We start from the raw sequence: 22906 nt of genomic DNA on the forward strand, positions 1-22906 counted from the left end.
TAGTGTCCTTATAAATCACTATAAAAAAATGTTCACCTGAGAGAAGTCCAAGAATTTAAAAAAATTGTTAGGGGTAAAATGCGATGTTTTAAAGTTTGAGGGGGGTAAACACCTTTTTTCCCTCCCCTACTACCTGGCGTCTTTACACCCATTTGTCCTTTTATCCAACAACTATCTACATCATACAATAATGTTCACCTGTTTGAATCATCAATTGTTGAGCTAGAATCTGTGTCACCAGAAACTAAAATTAAATAAAGTTCAATATCCAGGGAACTGAAGAAATAGGACAATGGGCTATAAATTGAAGTACAATCATAAGAAAATTACCCTTCTGTAGATCAAAGTTATTGGTTAAAAGTTTTGACGCTACAAGATTGGAATTGGCCAATCAAAATTCAATAAAGGGTCCAAAGTATTTGGGGCAACGTGCAGTGCTTTTACAACTTTGGGTACCAGTGTAATTTAAAGTTCATTATAGGCTACCAACATGTCAATACCAACATTTAAAAGGTACCTTATAAGGATAATATATGTGGTATTCAATTGTTTAATACGAATGAATTAAAATTTATTGAATGCACAATTAGATTTTCCAAATAATTAAAAAAAAACTAATATTCAAATATAGTAACTGTACCTAAAGATGAAGACGTATTTGAATTTAACACAGAGGGTTGGCTACACATTAGATCTGCAACAAATAAATATTATTAATATTAATATTAATAGTGACAAAAATAAAACCCTAGCTCTGTAGATTTAAATTAATGTTTAAAAAGTTGGGACTGCTATTTTGAAACAACCAATTAAGATCCCCAAAAAGAATTTAAAGTTTTTAAAAAAATGAATGTTGATTTAACTAAAGGCCCAATAATGGATAAAATATACTTAAATAAATTAACAGGGGAAAATTTGTTGTTAATTTAGCTTGCTATTATGGACATCATTTAATGAAAAATTCGTTGATCCAGTAGAGAGGGAGTGGGGTAAAAGAGGTTGATGGGGTCTCCTTATTTTATCAAGCTGCGAGCATTACTTTATCTGAGTACATGAAAATCAAGAGCAACATCCAAGGATTAATATATGAATTCAATGTACTAAAATAATCTTATTTTCCAATACCAAGTCCCCTTCCTCCCCTCCTTACCGTCAAAATCCGGGACGGGACAATGATCACCAGACTGCATTGAAAACTGAGAAATATTTCTGGTGCTACCCATATGACTGGCGGAAGTTAATACAGTTGGAATCTGTATACTGCCCGTACTTGTTGGTCCTCCAGAATGGTGGTGGTCATTTATTGTTACTGGCAGAGATTGATAGTCTGTTAACAATGAATTTCATTGATTTTTTGTACGTACAATTTTAGGAAAAACATATGAATAGGTCAATAAACCTATTGTAATAACGGTGTTTTTGTTAGATACTTAAATTTAAAAAAAACCGATGGAGTTCTCCCCTTTAAGTAGGCATTTCATAGGTCTCAGATAAAAAATTTTCTGCCCTTGCCTATCCCTAAAATAAAGAGCCGCTAGTTGTTCAAATGGTCGAGGAGGATATTTTTATGTGTGTTTGTTTTATAGTCTTCATTGGACCAATACTAAAACTTCATGAACAATCAATTCACTAGTTTACGAGATCTTTCGGGAAACACACAACCGCATACAACATACTAATATATAGAGTAGAAAATTAAATAAAATGTATTTTTCCTGAGACTAAATTACTACTGCTGGACGGATTTGCAGGTATATTGACATCATCCGTTGTTAAATTTCTAACTTGTCGACTCTTCATAACATTACTTGAGTTTAGTGTTGTTGGCATTTGTTGGAGATCTGATCAATTCATACAAAATTATTAAAATTTTGGGGTAATGGGGAAGATAAATTATTAATTAATCCTCTACTAATTAAAGAAATTATCCTTTTTTGCGGATTTTCTTAGAATTAACGTACCGTATTCATAATAATAAACAACTATAAATTGACTTAAATCTGCACTTTGATGTACTTTTGCATAATATTTGTCCCATTTGGCAAGTACATAAAGTTATTATTTTACATTCGTAGATTTTTCAACAATTTTGTATGAACACCTGTAGATTGAATTCTATAGCTGTTGTAAATTTTAACATTTGCTGATGGCACTGCTGTTGCTGTGGCTGACTGAGGTGATCTCCCCAGCGTGATTGGTTTAGGCAGGTTGTTACCAGACATAGAGCTCATAGTGAGTAAGTCTGATCTTATGTTCCTATATAAATATAACATCAAGTTTTACGTGACAAAACAAAGGCTAGATGAAAATTCTCATAAATAAAAGGAAAAATCATTAACATATTTGTCAAAGTAGAACAATAATACATATAGAATAAAAATATTATAGGTATAATGCTTAAAATTTCAGATTAATGTCTCAACACAAGCGGTGAACAAGAAATTGAAAAAAAAACTTTGCAATACATTAATAAAGCGTAGGTAATATATCGCTGAATTATCAACTTCTCACCTATGATATAAAGGGTTAAAGTCCGCGGGAGGCTGTCCTTGGTTATATCCAGTAGTAGAACCTGCTTGTACTTGATTATACACATTAGATCCTCCAGTTTGTCTTATGAAGTCCACTTCTTGTAGAGCAACCTTTTGTACTTGCTTCATATCTTCTCCTTAAATCATAAATAAAATTAAGTATACAAATAAGTAAAGCACGTATAAGCTAAAAAACATAAATTGTTTGAAAACAATAAGATTAGTTTCCATGATAATTAATGTATTTTTTAAATGAAAAAAAGATAGGTAACTGTATTTTGTGTACAAAAAAAAACTCATAACAAGACTTAATGTATTTTCCAATATTTTTGGCCCAAAACAAGTTTGAAATCAAATTACAAATCCGTTGAAAAATGGACTAAAATACCTCAAAATTCATACTGACAAACAAACATCCTACTACTTTGATAGGTAGCTCTCCAAATACTTCATAGAAAGGCTGATACTTATTTTCTGATACGATTAAAGAGCCCGATTTTAGAAATTGTTTCTTTAGTGATATATTTTCATATTTCTTCATAAATTAAAGACTCACCAGAAACTTTTGGTTCATCCAGGCATACTCTCTGAATTCTGGGACTTACATCTGCATTCCTTGGCTGACCTTGTTGTAGTAACATCCTTGGCGAATCTTGTTGGCTCTTGATAGAGTCATAGTGGAGCTGTAACTCCCAAACCTAAAAATCATTAATTTTTTTCGTTTTTATAATCAGTTTCAGGTAAAAATATTTTGAGATTAGGCATGCGGCTTGTTGTTAGTGCAACCTATATTTCTCTTTTTAAAATAATTTATTTGTATAGTCTATCTTAATGGAATTACATATATAAATAATTAGGTCTATAATGTTATGAGTGAAAGACAAACAAATCCACTAATTAAATTTAAAAGAGTTGCTTGGCAGAAGTCACAGTCGTGCAGTATGGACGAAAGGACGTTGCATTAGAGTAAAACAATAGAGCGAGATGGATTTAAGAAATGAACCCTATGTCGACGTACTTTGAATTGGGTCTTTGAATATCATCCAAGAGCATCGTAAATATTTATACAGCCAAGTCGCTACAAAAAAAGAACAGATATCAATTTGTTAGCAGACAAAAAGATCCCCAAGATAGGGTTAGGTAGTTGTCTGGGTTATACATACATCTATTCAAAATATTGACATATTGCTGATCCATGAAAGAAAATACTACCTTTAGAGGTTCATTAAGATTTATGTAAACAGTTTCCATCTCAGGTCTGTCCTTGGCCTTGTCCCGAGTACACCTTAATCCATACTCGTACAAAATCTAGAAGTAACCACATTTTTAACTAAGTAAAACCTACAAACGTATATATCCAATTTGCCCGTTAAGATCATTCCAACTTAACCGTATGAGATCTCTTTTTAAGGAAAGATTAATATAGATCCCGGGAAATGATATTTAGCAATTTGTGCATGTTTGACTTAAAGAAAGCAATTGATAGACTAGTTTCATAAAGAGACCAGTCACTGTGGGCTAGAATTGAATCAAGACAAAAGTAAGTGCCGAGCCCTGGGACCTATGTATGGTGAAAATAGACATAAAACCATGATGATTCCAGGTAAAACTAATATTTCAGCGGGGGCTTTTTGAGAAAATTAGATTTGAAAATTTCAAGTTCAATTTTCACCACCTAGGAGTTGCCGCATAATGATGACAATAAAAGCAAATATTATTTATTTTAAATTTTGAACAACTTTGCTTTTATAAAGTTCTTCATAAAACCACTCCTAAAGGGAGTTAATAAATGGCCATTTTTATCACTTGCTTTGCAAAGGTCACGAAAATTCAGCCTATAATAAATCATATATATAGAGGTTTTAAGAAGGACTTCATGAAAGCAAAGTTGTTCATTATTTAAAATAAATAATATTTGCTTTTCTTGTCATTATTTTGCGGCAACTCCTAGAGGGTGAAAATTGAACTTGAAATTTTTAAATCTAATTTTCTCAAAAAGCCCCCGCTGAAATATTTTGGTTTTACCTGGAATCATCATGGTTTTATGTCTATTTTCACCATACATAGGTCCCAGGGCTCGGCACTTACTTTTGTCTTGATTCAATTCTAGCCCACAGTGCAGAAGGTTGCGGGTAAATTCCGTAAATGTGAGGATTCAAGGCTTAAAAACAGTGGTAGAACGATAATATTCTCTAAATATGTGTATTCCTTATTGAATAGAACCATAGACAAAAAAATTTATTTTTTTAAGTTAATGATACCTGAAAATTGTTATAAAAAAACCCCCTGAAATTTTCACTTAAATCTAATGCTTTGCTAATGTCAAGCTGACAAAAATTCATTATTAATATCTTTGAAATAATTGGCATTATTTGTAATTTTTGAAACTCTTTCCAAAATTTTTTTTATAGGTAGGTAATTGTCAATTTTATTCTTATTGTCAGCTTGACATTAGCGAAGCATTCAATGAATTTTCCGATTTTTTAAACAATTTTTTTAACTGAAATTTTTTTTTTTGTCTGAAGTTCTTTTCAATATTATTGTTCTACTACTGTTTCTAAGCCTTAAAACTCACACCTCTACGGAATTTACCCGCAACTTACCTACTGGTCTCCTTATTATGGCCTTAAAAAATAAATTTTGTATGGTTAAGACAATTTATAGATCTTCAATAATGATCAACTTAATTATCCCTTTTGTAAAATTAACAGGTATTATTGTTTGAAATTTTTTGAAATTACTATTTAGTACACTTGGTACTTTGATCAATTTAAAATAAAAAAAATAAGTTTTACAAACAACTAATAAGTTACGATAATAAACCTAACAGTTTAATTTACAGTACAATGTCCCCTCCCTCCCTCCCAAGGAATTTTCTCACTAGAAAATTTATCAAAATAATACCTTTACAATATTTTCAGCATTTTCTTCGTGGCTAACAGGCATTGATTTGTCCACCCAATCATTTATATTTTCTACAGACTCTCTAAAAATATAATCCATTGCTTCTGTCTCATATTCAGTCTTCGGGACTTATTATTAGCAGCTTTTATCAAGCCATCATTATTCCACTTTTTGATAAACCATCTCACTAATTGGAAAATTGCCTTATAGTGCCTTGTAACGCACAGAACCTCCTTCCCGAATTTTTTAAAAATAAATTGAATAGTTAGCTTGTTTGTGTATTACTTTAGGTTAGGTCATATTGGGTAGTTGGTAGCCCCGCAGGATTAGGCATAGAAAAAATAGGGGGGGGGGGGGGTGTTCAGTGCTCGATAGGCATTTTGAGGCAAAGTACCAGAATGTTTTATTCTGTAAGTGTATTACGTCACATATGAATATTAAATATAAACAAAGAAATTCACTGGTGAAATGATCTTAATTCTAATATTACCTTAAGATATCAATAAGATAAGGCTTGCTCTTATCAGGCTTGTAGTTGGGTGGCTTTCCAGTTATTAAATCAAATAAAACAACTCCAAAACTGTAAGTATCAACCTTAATATAATTACATTTCACAAAGATTGAAAGTGCTTAAATACAATTAATAATACAATTACAATTTAGATCCTGAACCTTGGATATAAAATAGTTATTCATCGCATCGCATTATAGACAGCTTTCCGCGGATATTATGATTTTTAATTTAATATTTGTGGACAATTGTCTGTAATACATGAAATTTTAAATTAAGGTTCAACTCAATGTATTATAATCGGTTTCAAGGCCATACTGGAAAAACAGTTCCTTTAATAGTATTATGAGCAACTTTTAACAGTCAGAAAACAGGATGCAGAATGGTTCCATACAAGTTAAATAACTTTAATTGCCCAAGAGTGATATCAAAAAGGGAGCAGTAGATTTCGCAGAACTCCGTAAACGTGTGTTTTATGACTTACAGGAGTAGAATGCTAATATTCACTACATAGCATCTTATTGAAAATAAATATTGAGAAGAAAATCAATTTTAGAAAATTACGATACCTGAATATCATTGAAAAAATCGCCAAATTTTTGTCTAATACTTTGTTTAGTCGAACTGACAAAAAATCACTTAAAACATAGTATAGCCAAATTAGACCGATTTTTTAGATGTTAGAGGTATTATTTATAGTTTAAGTTACAAGTAACACAAGTTAACATAAGCGTTCTACTCCTGTTTTAAAGTCTTAAAACACAAACCTTTACGGAATTCTGCGAAAGCTACCGCTCCCTTTGTCTCTTAGTTATTAATCAGAATTTTACCTTAGTTTTCAGCTGTCTTTCCCTGATATATTCAAATGGCAAATAGAACTGTGTTCCAGATATTTGGGAAACTTGGATCTTGGATTGGTCAACACTCATTTCACGCGCCAAACCAAAATCCGCAATCTAAAATAGAAAAGAGTTTGGTTTTTGAACTTCGATAAACAGAAAATACGAGAACACAAATAGTATCTTAATATATTAAGTAGAATCTGGTTTGTAATAACTGTGTTGGAATGATGTTCTTGTATTCCCTGGCAAGTTCGAACCCATTAATTCCCTTTTCCTTACACCAGAGAATGAGTGTGTTACGCGGCATTCCTAACTATCTCCGCGCTTCGCTTGTAAACAAACAAAGGCGCGCACATTTTTCCTTGTTGATTCCCATGTGAAGAGCTACGTGAATAAAAATAATGTATTGGATGGATATACATGCGCTCTAATCCGTGGAAGATCTCAAATAAGCCTTCCTGCTTAGTTTGACATCATAATGTGGTAAGAATTTATCTTAATTCTTAATAATAAGTGTAGTATGGTATATTTTTACGAAGAAATTTAAAACATTAATTTTTCAACAAATAGACCATTTAACTGCTAACTTTTGACATACGAATATTTTCCTTAATTTTATTGATCATTTGAATCTAAAATTATCAATTTCTGATGCTATTTAATATGTTTCGTGCCAATTTAAAGTTTTTTAGGAATTTTATATTTTTAATTAAATTGAAATCACGCAACCTCGATATACAAAAATAATAAACCATTAATATTATGTAATTAATTTTTATATTTTTGTTTTAGATTCACCGTTTTCATGGTAATAAATACACATTTGTAAACATTCACATGTTGGTCATTCGGAGGGCTTGGAGATTAAGATTTCGTGTACGGCAAGGCATGCGTACCGAAACAATGAAAACGAGACAGAACAGATGCGGCTAAGAAAATATCTGTGAAGTTTTGTGAATGTGTTGGTTGTGATACCTTACCACACACTATTATAATCGTAATCAGTACAGTTAATTATTGTGACAATCATGGGTCCTAAAAAGAATAAAGGCGCTCAACTGGGACTACGGCTGCGCCCAGCCGTTGAGGCCCTAACCAGTGAACTAGATAAAGTGATGAAGTTGGTCAGTGAATCTTCAGAGCTTGATGTTAGACATTTCACTAAGGAGTCAATCCTTGTCCATGACAAGTTCGAGACATTCGATAGCATTATGGTCGGTTTTAGCAAGCTCGGTGTGAGAATCCAAGAGCTTGAGGAGTTTAGTGACATTTATTCTAATATAATTACTGTGCAAAAAGATTATAACGCTCTGAAAGATGCTCTAGATGCTATGGAGGAGCTTAGTGACATTCAAAGTGTTGTTGATTTAGTTGGTGATAATTTGCCTGACCATAAGGCTGAACTATATGATCGTTGCTTAAAGATTGTGAAGGTTATTAAAGGGTCATACTTTCCCTTACCAGAACCAATTATAAACACTTTGTCTGCTTTGATGAAACGGCTGGCCGAGGTTAAGCTTGAACCTGTGAAGCCGCCTACAACGACGGCGGGTGCTTCGACAGCATCGCCATTTGTGTCGCCGTTTGGCACACCACAGTTCGGCACCGGTTCTATGTTCACGCCAGGATATATGAATCGTGTCGACGAACGTCTTCTTCCAAGCTTTGACGGCTCAGAGTCAGCCTACGTAAGTTTCAAGGACAATTTTAAAAAGCTTACCGTAGGACAGGACCCGTCATATTAACAGTTATTGTTGAGCAGTGAAAAGGTCTGCAAAAATAAAGAGTTAAGACTTCAGTTAATTCAGATTCAATCACATGAATCTCAATGGGCTTACCTCGACGCACGTTTTAAGTCCAAAACACGTCAGATGCTCTGCCTTTTCAACCAATGGGAGAAGAAGCCTAAACCGTCGGACTCCAACCAGATTGTGACAGTCTTAGCAGAGTTTGGTGGTGCAGTTAGCCAGCTCGATCAGCTGACTAAAGATGATGATGATGAGGAAGTCACCACAAGCCAGTGGTTGACCATTATTCTTTTGGAAATGTTATCCAAAAAGTTGCCACGTGATTTCCAGGACAAGCTCAACCTGGCGTTGGGCTCGATGGATACCCCAAATATTCCTAAGCTGTTGAAGATTATAGAGGAACAGCGTGGCGCCATTTTGATGAGGTGTTCAATCGATGTAGACACCCCCTCCAAGAAGAAAGGTAATCCTGCGGCCGCAGCTACAGCCGTTGGTAAACCTGGGTCTCCAGCTAAGACCAAGAAGAAACAGCCTTGCCCGTCGGAAGGTTGTAACTCTGATCACCTGTTGTTTAAGTGCTCCAAGTTTAGGGATATGTCTGTTCCTGAACGCAAAGTCTTCATCAAGAAGATAGGCGCCTGTTTGCTCTGCTTACAAAAAGGGCATCGGGTGGCCGATTGTCCCAGAGCCGATAAGCTTGGCAGCTGTACCATTGACAGTTGCAACCAGCCTCATAATTCATTATTACATGAATCAGTTGCTAGTGGACAAGTTGCGGCAGTGTATGAATCACAATTGTTTAGCAAGAACAATTTTATGCTGATGTTGCAGCAGGTCCCGGCGTTGGCGGCTGACAAACGTCAAGTCACCGTTAACGCCATGTGGGACAGTGGAGCAAATTTGACGTTGATTTCTAGAAGTATTGCCAAGAAGTTAGAGTTGCCATCAACTGGTCGCACAGCTACTATTTCTCTGGCAGATGGAAAGAGCCAAGCATGTCCTACAGTCAAGATTTGTTTGGTTGACCGCAACCGGAATTCACATATTCTGGAGGCGGCGGTAGTGCCCAGCATTGGTACTGAAGAAGGGTTGCGTTCTATTGATCCTACAGCCGCCGCCGACATTTTCAACATGAAGCCTGATAATTTTTCTATGGTCGACGGCAAGATTGATGTTTTAATCGGCCATTTAACACCAGCTATGTTCCCGTGTGCAGATAAAATGGTTGGTGACTCTAGACTGTACAGAAGTTTATTTGGTACAGGCTATTTAGTTGTGTCTGCAGATGGCAGGACTGTTGCTAATCCTGTCGCCTGTAAAGCTGTGAAGTTGGAGGTCAGCAAGATGGAGTTCCTGAGTACTGAGAGTTTGGGAATACAGCCGCCATCAATGTGCAGCGGTTGTAAGAACTGCCGTCATTGCGCCGCCATAGCCGCCGGGCAGTCCGCCTTGGACGTGCGTAAGCGGCAGCTGATTGAAGAAGGTCTGACATTAGATCTTGAAAACCATATTTGGACGGCCTCATATCCCTACAAGCAGCCGCCAAGTGTGTTATTTGACAATTCAGAGCAGGCCTATAAGATCTGCTTACGTGACCGGCAGAGAATGATTAAAAAAGGTGAATACAGCACCTTCTGCCAAGTGTTTCAAGAAGCTGTGTCTCGTGGAGTATATCAGAAAGCTTCGCCAGAAGACCTAGCTTATACTAAGCCCGTGTATTATTCGAGCCTAGTCTGCGCATATAAAGAGTCTATTTCCACGCCGTTGAGGATATGCGCTAATTCTAGCCTCTGCTGCAAGGGGCTAAGCCTCAATAGTATTATGATGGATGGCCCAGTTCCATTATATACTCTGATGCACAATCTTATCCGGTTCAGAAGTTATAAGTGTGCATTCGTGGCTGATATTCAGAAGTTCTATAATTCATTATTAGCTACCTATGAAGATTCTCAGCTGAAACGTGTTTTTTTCGCTGATACAGTTGATGGAGAGCCAGAGGTCTACCTTACCAAAACCATCAACTTTGGTGAGGCCTTGGCTGGAGATATGGCCGTGACCGCCCTCAGACTCACTGGTCGTATTTTTGGTGGACGTTCCCAGCAGGATGTTCAAGATGTTTATGGATCTGAGAAGATTAGAGGTTGTGACGTTGTAGCCCAGCAGGATGTGTGGAGAGATGTTCAGCAACCACTCAGTTCTGAATTTATTTTGTATCAAGATCCTCCATCGGTCAAATTGGAGACTTGTACTTACGTGGATGACTGTTTGAGCGGTCATAACAGCAAACCTGAAGCTGTCCAGCTGGTCCAAGAGCTGGAAGATATGATTGCACCTGGCAATTTCAAGTTTAAATCTGTTGTTTATTCTGGAGATGATGTTGACAGTGTAAAAGTTCTGGGCCTTGTATGGGACCCTAAACAGGATAAGTTGTTCCTACCTGTCAGAGCCAACCACGGCGAGAAGATTAAGGGTAGAAAGTTACTAGAGGATCTGGACCTGGAGGATCTCTGGAGAAGTCTACCTGAGTTGATAACTAAACGTGAAGTTTGGAGAATTGTGCAACAACTTTATGACCCAATGGGTCTAGCAGCGCCATTGCTGCTTAAATCCAAGCTTTGTCTGCGCTCAGTTTGCATACATGGATGTAACTGGGATGATGTTATACCTGGAGAGTTGAGGTCGGAGCTCGTGTCCAGCCTCCAGGACCGTTCGGCACTTGGAAATGTGTCGTTCAGACGTTCGATGGTTCCTGATAAGCCGTTGGGGCTTCCAATGCTTGTTGGTTTCTGCGATGCATCTAACCAGGCCTATGCAGCCATCACCTACCTGAGATGGCCAGTTCCTGGAGGATATGATGTAGTTTTGTGTTGCGCCAAGTCACGTGTCGCACCAGTGAAGATTGAGTCTATTCCAAGGTTAGAAATGCTTAGTTGTCTAATTTTGGCAAGGCTTGTGGATACTGTTGCCAGAGCTCTACCTTTCAACATTTCTGGCAAAGTGTTTTTTAGTGATAGCAGCTGCGCCCTAGCTGAGCTATCCAGTGACAGTGTTATGTTAAATGTTTTTAACAGTCATCGTGTTTCCGAGATACAACAGTTGACGAGCCCTGAAGATTGGAGATGGGTTCCAACCCAGCACAACATTGCCGATCTGGCAACGCGTGGTTTGTGTACGATTGAGGATGTACAACCTGGATCTACATACCAGGAAGGTCCAAGCTGGTTGCGCCTGGAACAGGACCAGTGGCCCGTTAAAACGGCGGGTGAGGTAAATGCATCCATTCCCGAGAGCGAGCTAAATCCCAAGATGGCGAAGCTCAAGGTAATGTTCACACAGGTAGTGGACAATGATTTTTGGAGGTCTCTGGCAAGAAGGACCTACAGGCAGGCAAGGAGGACTGTGGCCGCAGTTCTTAAGGCTGCCAACTGCTTTAAAACGCTGCTTATCAAGAAACGTGGCGTTGCAGCAAATGAGGATGGTGTTAGCAACAATGATAGTTCTAAGTATTATGAGAACTATACTTTCACAAATACATACATGGATTCTGTTTGTGACCTGTTTTTGACTTCCTTCAACCAAGAGGAGGAGATGACCATGGACGCCAAGGGGAAATTTGACTCCCTTCAACCGTATCATCACAAGGTCCAGGTTTGTTGGCCCATTGTGGGTCATGATGGATGTTATCCTCTTAGGACATTTACAATATTGAAAATGTCCGGGAGAGGAGATGAGGCTCTTGAGGCCGCTGCTGGAGGCCCCAGGAAGATTATGAAGGACAGCCCAGGTGTTGTCTTGCTCAGCCGCCACAACAGGCTGGCGCGGCTCATCCTTCAACAGTCCCACGATGAATTGGGGCATGGAGGCCATCGTAAGACGTTGGCGCAAAGCCGCAGGTATGCATGGATCACACATGGCCGCATGGAGGCTATGAAAGTGGTCAAGAGTTGTGCTGCATGTTCCATTGAATATGCCAAGCGTTCGAGTCCCGCAATTGCTAATATTCTGCCAGATCGTGTCGAGCCCTCTGTGCCCTTCAAGGAGGTGCATATGGACCTTGCGGGGCCGATCGAAGTTACGAAGCCTGGCGTTGGTACCAGGAGTTCCAAGACAAAGTACAAAGTTTGGTTGTTGATTGTGGCCTGTAGATTTACACAGGCTGTGTTTGTTGATGTGTTGACTGATTATTCAACTGAAGCCGTGCTGGTCGGCTTGAGAAAACTTCAGGCGTTTTACAATATGCCTAGAAGGGTTACCACAGACAGAGGCACCAATATGGCCGGTGCCAAGCGAATTATGGATGAACTTTTGAAGGATACCCGAATGCATTTTGAATGGCATCTGGTGCCCACCGCAGCACACTCGTTCGTGGGTACTGTGGAGAGGCAGGTTGGGCTGGTCAAGCGTGTGTTGAACAAGAAGTTGGCTGGTGCTACTGTAACCTTCAATGATTTATTGGTATTGTGTGCTGAGACTGCAAAAGTCCTGAATTCTAAGCCATTGACCTATGCCACCCAAGGAGATGACGTCAATTGCTGGAGAATAATTTCACCTGCTGATCTGTTAGGCGGCAGGACCAACGATGCAATCTGCACCTTGGAGACAGGTTGTAAAGAGCCCATCACCAGGAGGCTGGAGAACTTGGAGGAGTTGACCCGTCAGTTCCATCAGGTGTACAAGGAGCAGCTCATGCCTGAGCTACTCAAGTCCGTCAAGTGGCGCAGCAACAAGGTGCTGCTCGAGCCGGGAGACGTGGTGCTGATCGACGATAGCACAAATTTGATGAAGAAGTTCAGATTGGGGCGTGTGGAAGAAGTGCGCCCAGGTGGGAGGACCGTGGTTTGCAAGTTCAAATTATCAGATGACGCAGCCGCCACGAGTAACGAAACTTCCGCAAGACGTCTGCTCAAGATCAATCTACCCAAAGTTTAGTATAAGTATCGTTCTTGTTTAACTTTGAATTTTATTTTTACGGTAGATTTATCAGATATTTTTTTTTTCGAAAGACAAAAAACGCAAATTTTGACTCAATTTCGTTTAAACTTTCAAATCGACGCAAGATTTTTTCATTTGAAATGCAAACTTAAGTTATTTATACGTTTACGCAAGTTTTTTCAATGATTTAAGTCTTTCCGGGACCAGGGATTTTTTTTCGCGGAAATTTTCCTAGGTACCTACGCAAATACGAACATTTTTATCCTTGTTTAATTGAAATTCGATATGATAAAAAGTAACACAATGAGATTTTTTACATCATACAAATATTTCTTTAAGATTTATTATAATCACATAGATAATTTAATATTACATATATATTAAAATTATTTCTATTTACCTCTTAACCGATGTACCTAAAGAAAAATGCAGATTTTTTTTCGTCTTGAATTAAGTAGATTCTTTGAGTTCGAAGATTTAAGCTTAATAAGACCGCTCTATAGTGTATCTTAGCTCTGTTACCTCGGCCAGACATACTACAGAACGGCAAAACTAAAGCATAAGATAATTTTATTTTGATTGCTTTGATTGATGATTCTAAAGTTTCTTGAATTATTCATGATTCTTTTAATTTCTGATTTGATTTAAACATCACTAATTATGTTTATTTTCAGTTGATGGAGCCCTGCGCCAGAAATCCTGTCGGAAATTATGCAGTATCAAAAAATTGTGATGGAAAGACATAACGTCCGTCAGGATAGCTGGAACATGGCATTATTAATATTTGAAAGATTGGTTAGTTTGTATCTTGAGGGGTTCATTCTAACTGAGGCCCCAAATTGCCTTAATTTTGATTGTATGAATATGTACAAGTTGCTTTCTTCTTAAAACAGAGAGAAATTGCAAACTCAGCATTTAGAGAAGTTCTTTTCTTATAATTGAGCTTTTGTTTTATTTTGGTAATTTAATTTGCATATTTCAATTGCAATTTTATTTTACGCAATTTTGATTCACGAAGATTTAAAATTATGAGATTTTAATTTTCCGATGTTTGATGATTTTTTTCACAGTCATATTTTATTTAGATTTAAGTATCTATTTTATTAAACATGTTAGATTTAAGGATTTACCTATTTTATCTAAGAATGTCTAGATGTAAGCCCGAGTATTTTTCCGCTGGAGAAAATGCTTAATTTTGAGAAGTTTTTTATGAAAATTCTATTTTTCTTTTCTAGCAAAAAGATTTAGTAGAAAAAATGTCATTATTTAATCTTTCTTTCTTTGATTAAAAGTTTGAGTTGATTATTTAATTATTGATGCGATTTTTAATATAAAAATCATTTGCCTATTATTATGTAGGTACCTAATCAAAGTTTAGGTACTATTGATTATTAATTCATGTATTCGCAATTACATGGTCTGTAATTCTAACTTTAATTGAGATTATGAGGCCATGATTAATGAGATGTGTGAGTGGTAAATGTGCATTTCTGAATGTTGAATGCTTTTCCCATTCCTTATTCCTATCCTTATGTGGTAGTGGAGTCGGTTTGAGTTATTGTGGTGTTCGTAAGTTACCATAATTAATTTTAGGCCTGATGGCCATGCCATTTTAAACTCTTGTAATTTATGCGTTATGAGATTGTGATCTGTGGACACTGTCTGCACGCATGATGTTAAGATGAGTTATTGTGTTCGATTCCCAGTGACTAGACGGGTGTGTGTTGGAATGATGTTCTTGTATTCCCTGGCAAGTTCGAACCCATTAATTCCCTTTTCCTTACACCAGAGAATGAGTGTGTTACGCGGCATTCCTAACTATCTCCGCGCTTCGCTTGTAAACAAACAAAGGCGCGCACATTTTTCCTTGTTGATTCCCATGTGAAGAGCTACGTGAATAAAAATAATGTATTGGATGGATATACATGCGCTCTAATCCGTGGAAGATCTCAAATAAGCCTTCCTGCTTAGTTTGACATCATAATGTGGTAAGAATTTATCTTAATTCTTAATAATAAGTGTAGTATGGTATATTTTTACGAAGAAATTTAAAACATTAATTTTTCAACAAATAGACCATTTAACTGCTAACTTTTGACATACGAATATTTTCCTTAATTTTATTGATCATTTGAATCTAAAATTATCAATTTCTGATGCTATTTAATATGTTTCGTGCCAATTTAAAGTTTTTTAGGAATTTTATATTTTTAATTAAATTGAAATCACGCAACCTCGATATACAAAAATAATAAACCATTAATATTATGTAATTAATTTTTATATTTTTGTTTTAGATTCACCGTTTTCATGGTAATAAATACACATTTGTAAACATTCACATGTTGGTCATTCGGAGGGCTTGGAGATTAAGATTTCGTGTACGGCAAGGCATGCGTACCGAAACAATAACAGTTATTCTTATTTGGTTGTCTTTTCAATAAAGCTTAATAATTCACCAGGGGACAGGTTTATTAAAGGGATAGTTTCACGAAGTGCATTTAAAAAAAAAATAGTGAACTGTAAGTTTTTTCTATTTTAAATAACGTAGTAGTGCATAATATAAAGTTATTGATTAAAATTAAAAGATTTGACCAGGGATTTTCCTTAAAAAATGAGTTTTTCATTTTTATTTTCAACTTCGTTGCATGTTATATATGGCAAAAACTTTTTTGTCATAAATACAACTTTAGATAGCATTTACTAGTTAATAGAACTTCAAACTTTTTATACAACAAAATACACATAACAACAAAGAATGACCAATAAAATATTTAGTATAGTACTTAGAGTAGTGATCTTTTTATATGTCTTAGTAGAATATATTAGGCATTGGATAGATATCAATGATTGCGATAAAGAATTTTAACATTGACCTGACCGAACTTTTTTTATTTGACAATATCTCAAAAAGTTAGTGATTTGCAACATAAATTACATGAGAATTGTCTTTATATATATATATATATATGTTGTATGGTTAGTTGGTATTTCAGCGTGAGATTATGTGTATATTGTAAGTTAACCGGACGGTTTTCTTTATTTTTTTAAAAAGAATCTATAGAAAACCTGTCCTATTATGAACCGGACGTTATTTTTTATGTTTTTCAAGTAACTTGTCCCAAGGGGAACCCCTGTTCAATTTTTTTATAACTCTTGTGAAATGTGTAGAAAAAGATTCTCCGATATTGGTGTTTTGGCTATACATATTTGGAAAAAATAGACCATTCTCATGTAATTTATGTGGCAAATCACTTTAACTTTTTTAGATATTGTCAAATAAAAAAAGTTTGGTCTGGTCAATGTTAAAAATTCTTTAACATATAATCATATCTATCCAATGCCTAATATATTCTACTAAGACATATAAAAGTTCACTACTCTAAGTACCTTAACTCTATAAATACACTTCGTAGAACTATCCCTTTTAGGGAGAAAAAGATCAAAATCATTCCTCCCCCTTACCAATCAACTATATAATTTCTAAACTTATGATAGAGGGTAAACCCCTCTCAAGTATCCACCCTCTCTATGACTAAGGGCGAAGTCGCTAGTACAAATGTATAATAAATGTGTTAGACTACTATTTAATAAATAAGCCAATATTTATTAAGAAATAGATCAAATAAACTTTTAAACGTTTACATGTTTTAAAGTTTTGACTTTCAAACAGAAAACAAAATATTTATAAAAATATTGCATTTACAACTGCAAAAATAATAAAATGCCTAAAAAGTAAAAGATTGACAATTAAAAGTAATATTGCCGTATGTCCCCGCCAAAGTTTTGCGTAATTAATAGATTATAATCACCCACCTATAATCCCCATCCCCTTCCCAAATTGGGAGTGACACAGGAGCCACCTTATGCTTCGTGAGAGCCAAAAAAATCTATGTGGGTTGGGGGGTAATACCACTAACCCCCCCCCCCCCAAAAAAAAAAATTAAACCTAAAACCTAATTTTTGGCGCTTCGTGCCATGGTTTAATATCCTTACTTTTAAAAAAATACCTTTTACTAATTAAGGCACTTGAATGAACATATTATGACAAGTACAAATAACAATCTTGAAAAGTCTTCAAACTAAATTAGTAGGATTAAGTTTATGACGTAACTATTATAATCTCAATATATATATTAGGTATATGATTGTGTAATAATCACTTTACTTTTCACTGGGCCAATCACCAACCCAGCTTATGTTTCTGCAGGGGTGTATATTCTGCACAAGATTTATTTTTTCCCCCGCTGCAAAATATTTTATCCCCCCCTCCTCCTAGGGCAAAAAATATTCTCTTTAGGTACTCTTTATTTTTTTTCCACCCCAAGGAGGTAAATATGGAAAAATGTTTTCATGGCTGTTTATTTTTTTCATTTCCCCACCACCTCACATATATTTTTATTCCCTCTCCCCCCCCCCCCCTCCTTTAACAGGGACCCCATGCAGAATATACAACCCTGTTTTTCTAAAAAAAAAGGTTGGTTAGTTAATAGTTATGATTCATAATAAACTAGCGGCTTCGCCCCTAGCCTCTAGCTAGGGGCTTTGCCCAAAGAGGTATATAATTACATCTTTTATTACGTGAAGATCCCCCACTCCACCACTATTTTAAATAATTTTAAAAAATATGGTGGGGGGGATTTTATGTTTATGGACCACCACAGGACCAGTAGGTATATTACCTGAAGAGTAGAATCCGATCGTTTCAGTGGTTACCGAGATCTTAAGGGAGAGACGGACAGCCAGACGGACGGACAGACATCATTCTACTTTGTTTTATAGATAAATAAATATGCAGCACCTAGAAGCTAGGGGCGAAGCCAATAGTTTCTAAAAATAATCTGGGTGAAGGGGTAATGATGTTCCACCGACAGTTCAGAAGAATATGACATATAATCCTTATTAAGATGAATAGAGAAACCATGACATCATATTTTCTTACGTGCAAATCAAAATTCAACGAAAGTGCCCATAGTTGTTGAGCCAACGAATAATAAATCGCTACAATAAAACATTTGGGACTAATGGAATAATAGCTCAATATCCCCATACTCCCTGCAAAAATTTGAGAAGTTATAATAAAGAAAATAAGATATGACAATATGTAGATAAGATGAAATTCTTTGATGTAATATTTTTTGTGCATCTTATTGTTGAATAAAAGGATTAAATTACTTTTGAGATTATACATAATAAAAACATAAATGAAAGGGGTAGGTTTCTGGTAGAATCCGTAAAGGTGTGTGTTTTAAAGCTTAAAAATAGTAGTAGAACGATAATATTCACTAAATATGTGTATTTCTTATTGAAAAGAACTACAGACAAATTTTTTAAAAAAAAAAAGTTAACATAAATTTTTATCGTTCTACTACTGTTTTTAACTTATAACACATAACCTTTACGGATTTTACCAGAATTCTACCCCTCTCATTGTACCTAGATATAGAAAATATTTTTAATATTTTTGTTATATAATACCAGTCAGTGATGGTAATCTAAAGATGGGAAGGGGGGGAATTATTCATTAAGAATGTAAAACTAAATGACACTTTGGATCATATTCAATTCGTTTCCCGTCCGTCTGAAACTTAAGATCTCGGTAACCACTGAACCGATTGGATTCTACTCTTAAGGGAATATATCTACTGGTCCTGTGGTGGTTTTAAGCTATTTTCTTGGGGGGTGCGACACCCCCAACACCTTCCAAAAAAACCAAATTTTTAAAAATCTACATAAGAAATTTCTCATGTATGTCAACATGGGTATAGGGATAAATATTCTCTATTAATGATTTGACTAAGATGCCCTTGCTCCTTACCTCTTGGGGCAGAGACCCTAGAGGCTAGGGGCGAACCATCTAGTTATAAGTATAAATAAGCATCGCTACTAAGAAAACCTTTACCTTAGGCACCATATTTTGATCCAGCAATATATTTCCAGGCTTAATATCTCCATGCACTAATCTGATTCCACTAAAAAGAAAACAAAATATAGATTTCATTTTTGTTAAATGGGAATGTTTTTTACTTACAATCTACAAAGTCATATAAAAGCTGACACATAAAATAAGGGTGTCTAAAGGCTAGGTATTTTGGGTTTTAGTTAATTTTTAAAAGTCATTTATTTTGAATTATAAATCTGGAGGACATCTGAAATCATGTGATTTTATTAAAAGCCATAATAACTTATTAGTATGATCAAAAGTTCAAATTTTATTTCAGCCAAGCCACGCAGAATCATCTACCTGGATTATATTCTATACTTTATCTTTTATCAGCTAATATTGGGTATTTTGATTCAGACATAGGTCTTAAGTTAATACCAATTCATATTTTTTACAGGTTTTAACTGCCAATCCATACCAAGAGAAAAAAAATATTTTTTAAAAAAGGTTTATAACTTAATTAAGGTTTAAAATCATGGTCTAGTTCTAGCCTATTTTAGAAAGGGGTTTAAGTAGTTGAACATTGTCTCAAATTAACATACGAACGTACCACAAATATTAAGTACCTAGCTGCTCTACAGAAATATGACAAACCTGGCCGTTTTCTTTGAATGTATAAACTGAAGACCATTAGCAGTTCCCACAGCAATGTTATATCTAGTTCTCCATCTCAGTGGCAAGCTTCCACTTTTACACTTTAATCTGAACAATAACAATGGAAATAGAATACGTAGATATATTGAAAGGGAAAAAAATAGGTTTCTAATATGGTAATCAATCAGTTTGTACATTCAGTACCTATGGGGAAGAAAAATTAATTTTCTTAAGTAACACATAATTATGTTTTATTTTTTTCCCATTGCTAAAATGATTGTTTCATATAACTTAATTTTTAGTATACATCATTATCATAATTATTAATCAACAGGATGTTTGTCTTTGTGTTTGCTGAAATATCGTAAACGACTGGTAGATAAGTATTGTATCTTGACAGGTTTCAGTCTATTTGAAGAGGGGGTACATAACCGCTCGACTCGCCCCTACGATTTATGGAACCAAGAAAAAAAAATACAGTGTTTTTTTAATGGGTGGGTCAAAGCTACTAGAGTCTAGAAGAGAAGCCACTTGCCTTATCATAGTTTTGAGACACAAAAAATGACCCCATGACGACACATAGATGGGTTTTTGAAAGATTAATGCCGCGTTTCTTGATTGTTTGATTGACTAGACAGAGTATACAACTATTGGATCTACTGCAGTTCACGGTAAAATATTGCTGGTAACGAATATTGCTAAAAATTTATGAATTTTAAAGGCTGCTAGCTGCCAAACGGCTGAACGTACAGATAATACCCGCACACCATTTTAAGCGGCATAAGGAGGCCTACAAATAATCTGGAATAGATAAGATCCAATGATGCACAGGGAAAGCTTCACTGAAGAATAACCGCGTAAAATAGGTCTTTTTCGCGCATTTCTCTGCACTGCAAGATAATTATGCACTATTGATTTATGGCTATTCCAGATTATTTGTAGGCCTCTTTATGCCGCTTAAAACTTTGTGTGGGCATGATCTGTACGTCCAGCCGTTTGGCAGCTAGCAGCCTTTAAAATTAATAATTTTTTAGCAATATTCGTTACCAGCAATATTTTACCGTGAACTGCAGTAGATCCCAACTATTTATTTAATTATTTCGCAGTTGTTGGTACGGCCTTCATAGAAGAAAAACAAATTATCTTCAATCCATTTTTGCTGCATATTAATTAATGCTATGAAGGCCGTACCAACAAAAGCGAAATAATTAAATAAATAGTTGTATACTTTGACTAGTCAATCAATCAATCAAGAAACGCATCATTTATCTTTCAAAAACCCATCTCAGACCTAAATACTTAGAAACTATGGAACATAAATAAATCAATCAAGATTCAGAAATTTACCTGTCATCTAGAGAGCCATTCCTCGTGAACTGAGTAACAATACAGGGATCCTCGGGGTTATCACAGAAACTTACCTGTCATCCAGAGAGCCATTCCTCATGAACTGAGTAACAATACATGGATCCTCGGGGTTATCACAGAAACTTACCTGTCATCTAGAGAGCCATTCCTCATGAACTGAGTAACAATACATGGATCCTCGGGGTTATCACAGAAATTTACCTGTCATCCAGAGAGCCATTCCTGATGAACTGAGTAACAATACATGGATCCTCGGGGTTATCACAGAAACTTACCTGTCATCCAGAGAGCCATTCCTCAAGAAGTGAGTAACAATACATGGATCCTCGGGGTTATCACAGAAATTTACCTGTCATCTAGAGAGCCATTCCTCATAAACTGAGTAACAATACATGGATCCTCGGGGTTATCACAGAAATTTACCTGTCATCTAGAAAGCCATTCCTGATGAACTGAGTAACAATACATAAATCCTCAGAGCTATCACAGAAATTTACCTGTCATCCAGAGAGCCATTCCTCATGAACTGAGTAACAATACATGAATCCTCGGAGCTATCACAGAAATTTACCTGTCATCCAGAGAGCCATTCCTCATAAACTGAGTAACAATACATGGATCCTCGGGGTTATCACAGAAAGCAATGATGGCCAATATGAACTCAGACTTGTTACTGTTTAAAAACTCAACCTCCTAACAAAAACAGTAGGTAAGCAAAATAAAGTAAATCAATAGATATTAAAATTGGGTAGGTATGGCAAAAACTAATTCTGATTTGTTTCTTATGAAAAAAATTAACTTCCTATTCCTAGAAAACAGTTTGATACCTGGTTATGAAAAGTTGTTTTAAATGCTGTAAAATGTAACTAAATAAAATATGATAAAACATCTATAAAGACAATATTTACAAAATGGATAAATTAAACCTTTGAAAAAGTCCAAAGTTGTTTGTCTGAATTTCTATTTGTCAGATCTCTCCTAAATAAATATTTAATATCATTCACAAAATTCAAAATTTTTTTCTATCAATAACATTTAAAAACAAACATCGCAAATTATTCTCAGTATTTTCTTCAAACTAAACTTTGTAAACCGAAAAATAACACCAATAGCGGCGTTAAAACCCTGCGGTGCTCTTATAGCCCTCTACTTAAGCTAACCTAATTTTAAAAAAAACAAGCATCAATATGCATTCTTTCTCATTTATTTCTCATTTGTAGACCAAATGCAATAAGAGGGAAAACGCTGTATTACCTGATCCGTTTAATAGCCACATCCTGGTGGTGCCATATTCCCCTGAACACCTCTCCATACCCCCCACTACCAAGTTTGTTTAAAGGTTTCCAATTTTCTGTAGCCGTTGCAAGATCCTCTGAAATTCATGTTAAGAGTCATTTTTTGCTATTTGCTAGATTTTATGTTATTTTACCTAAAGATAACGTTTAACTAAAAATCGTTATGACTGATTTTTTACTAGTAGATTTGCTACTAGTCATTAGAGGCTTTCCCAATAGGAAAGGGACTCAGGAAGG

The 22906-nt window shown here is 35.6% G+C and overlaps 1 protein-coding gene across 1 annotated transcript in view; it reads right to left on the reverse strand.

The window, feature by feature from the left end:
• LOC145331885 (uncharacterized) overlaps window positions 1-22906 on the reverse strand; it is a 37842-nt gene that overhangs the window by 669 nt on the left and 14267 nt on the right. The window contains exons 12-27 of the mRNA XM_080176758.1: window positions 22629-22746; window positions 22301-22352; window positions 21946-22067; window positions 20007-20114; window positions 19371-19440; window positions 6777-6902; window positions 5926-6029; window positions 5436-5517; window positions 3744-3839; window positions 3088-3229; window positions 2512-2668; window positions 2102-2256; window positions 1716-1841; window positions 1151-1327; window positions 641-694; window positions 199-244 (exon numbers count right to left, since the gene is read on the reverse strand). Of these exons, the coding sequence (XP_080032884.1) occupies window positions 199-244; window positions 641-694; window positions 1151-1327; window positions 1716-1841; window positions 2102-2256; window positions 2512-2668; window positions 3088-3229; window positions 3744-3839; window positions 5436-5517; window positions 5926-6029; window positions 6777-6902; window positions 19371-19440; window positions 20007-20114; window positions 21946-22067; window positions 22301-22352; window positions 22629-22746 (1735 nt within the window). The remainder of the gene's footprint in view (window positions 1-198; window positions 245-640; window positions 695-1150; window positions 1328-1715; window positions 1842-2101; window positions 2257-2511; window positions 2669-3087; window positions 3230-3743; window positions 3840-5435; window positions 5518-5925; window positions 6030-6776; window positions 6903-19370; window positions 19441-20006; window positions 20115-21945; window positions 22068-22300; window positions 22353-22628; window positions 22747-22906) is intronic.

The sequence above is a fragment of the Acartia tonsa genome, chromosome 11 (genome assembly GCF_053477335.1).
Source record: "Acartia tonsa isolate MP-2025a chromosome 11, ASM5347733v1, whole genome shotgun sequence".
Taxonomy (NCBI): Eukaryota; Metazoa; Arthropoda; class Copepoda; order Calanoida; family Acartiidae; genus Acartia; species Acartia tonsa.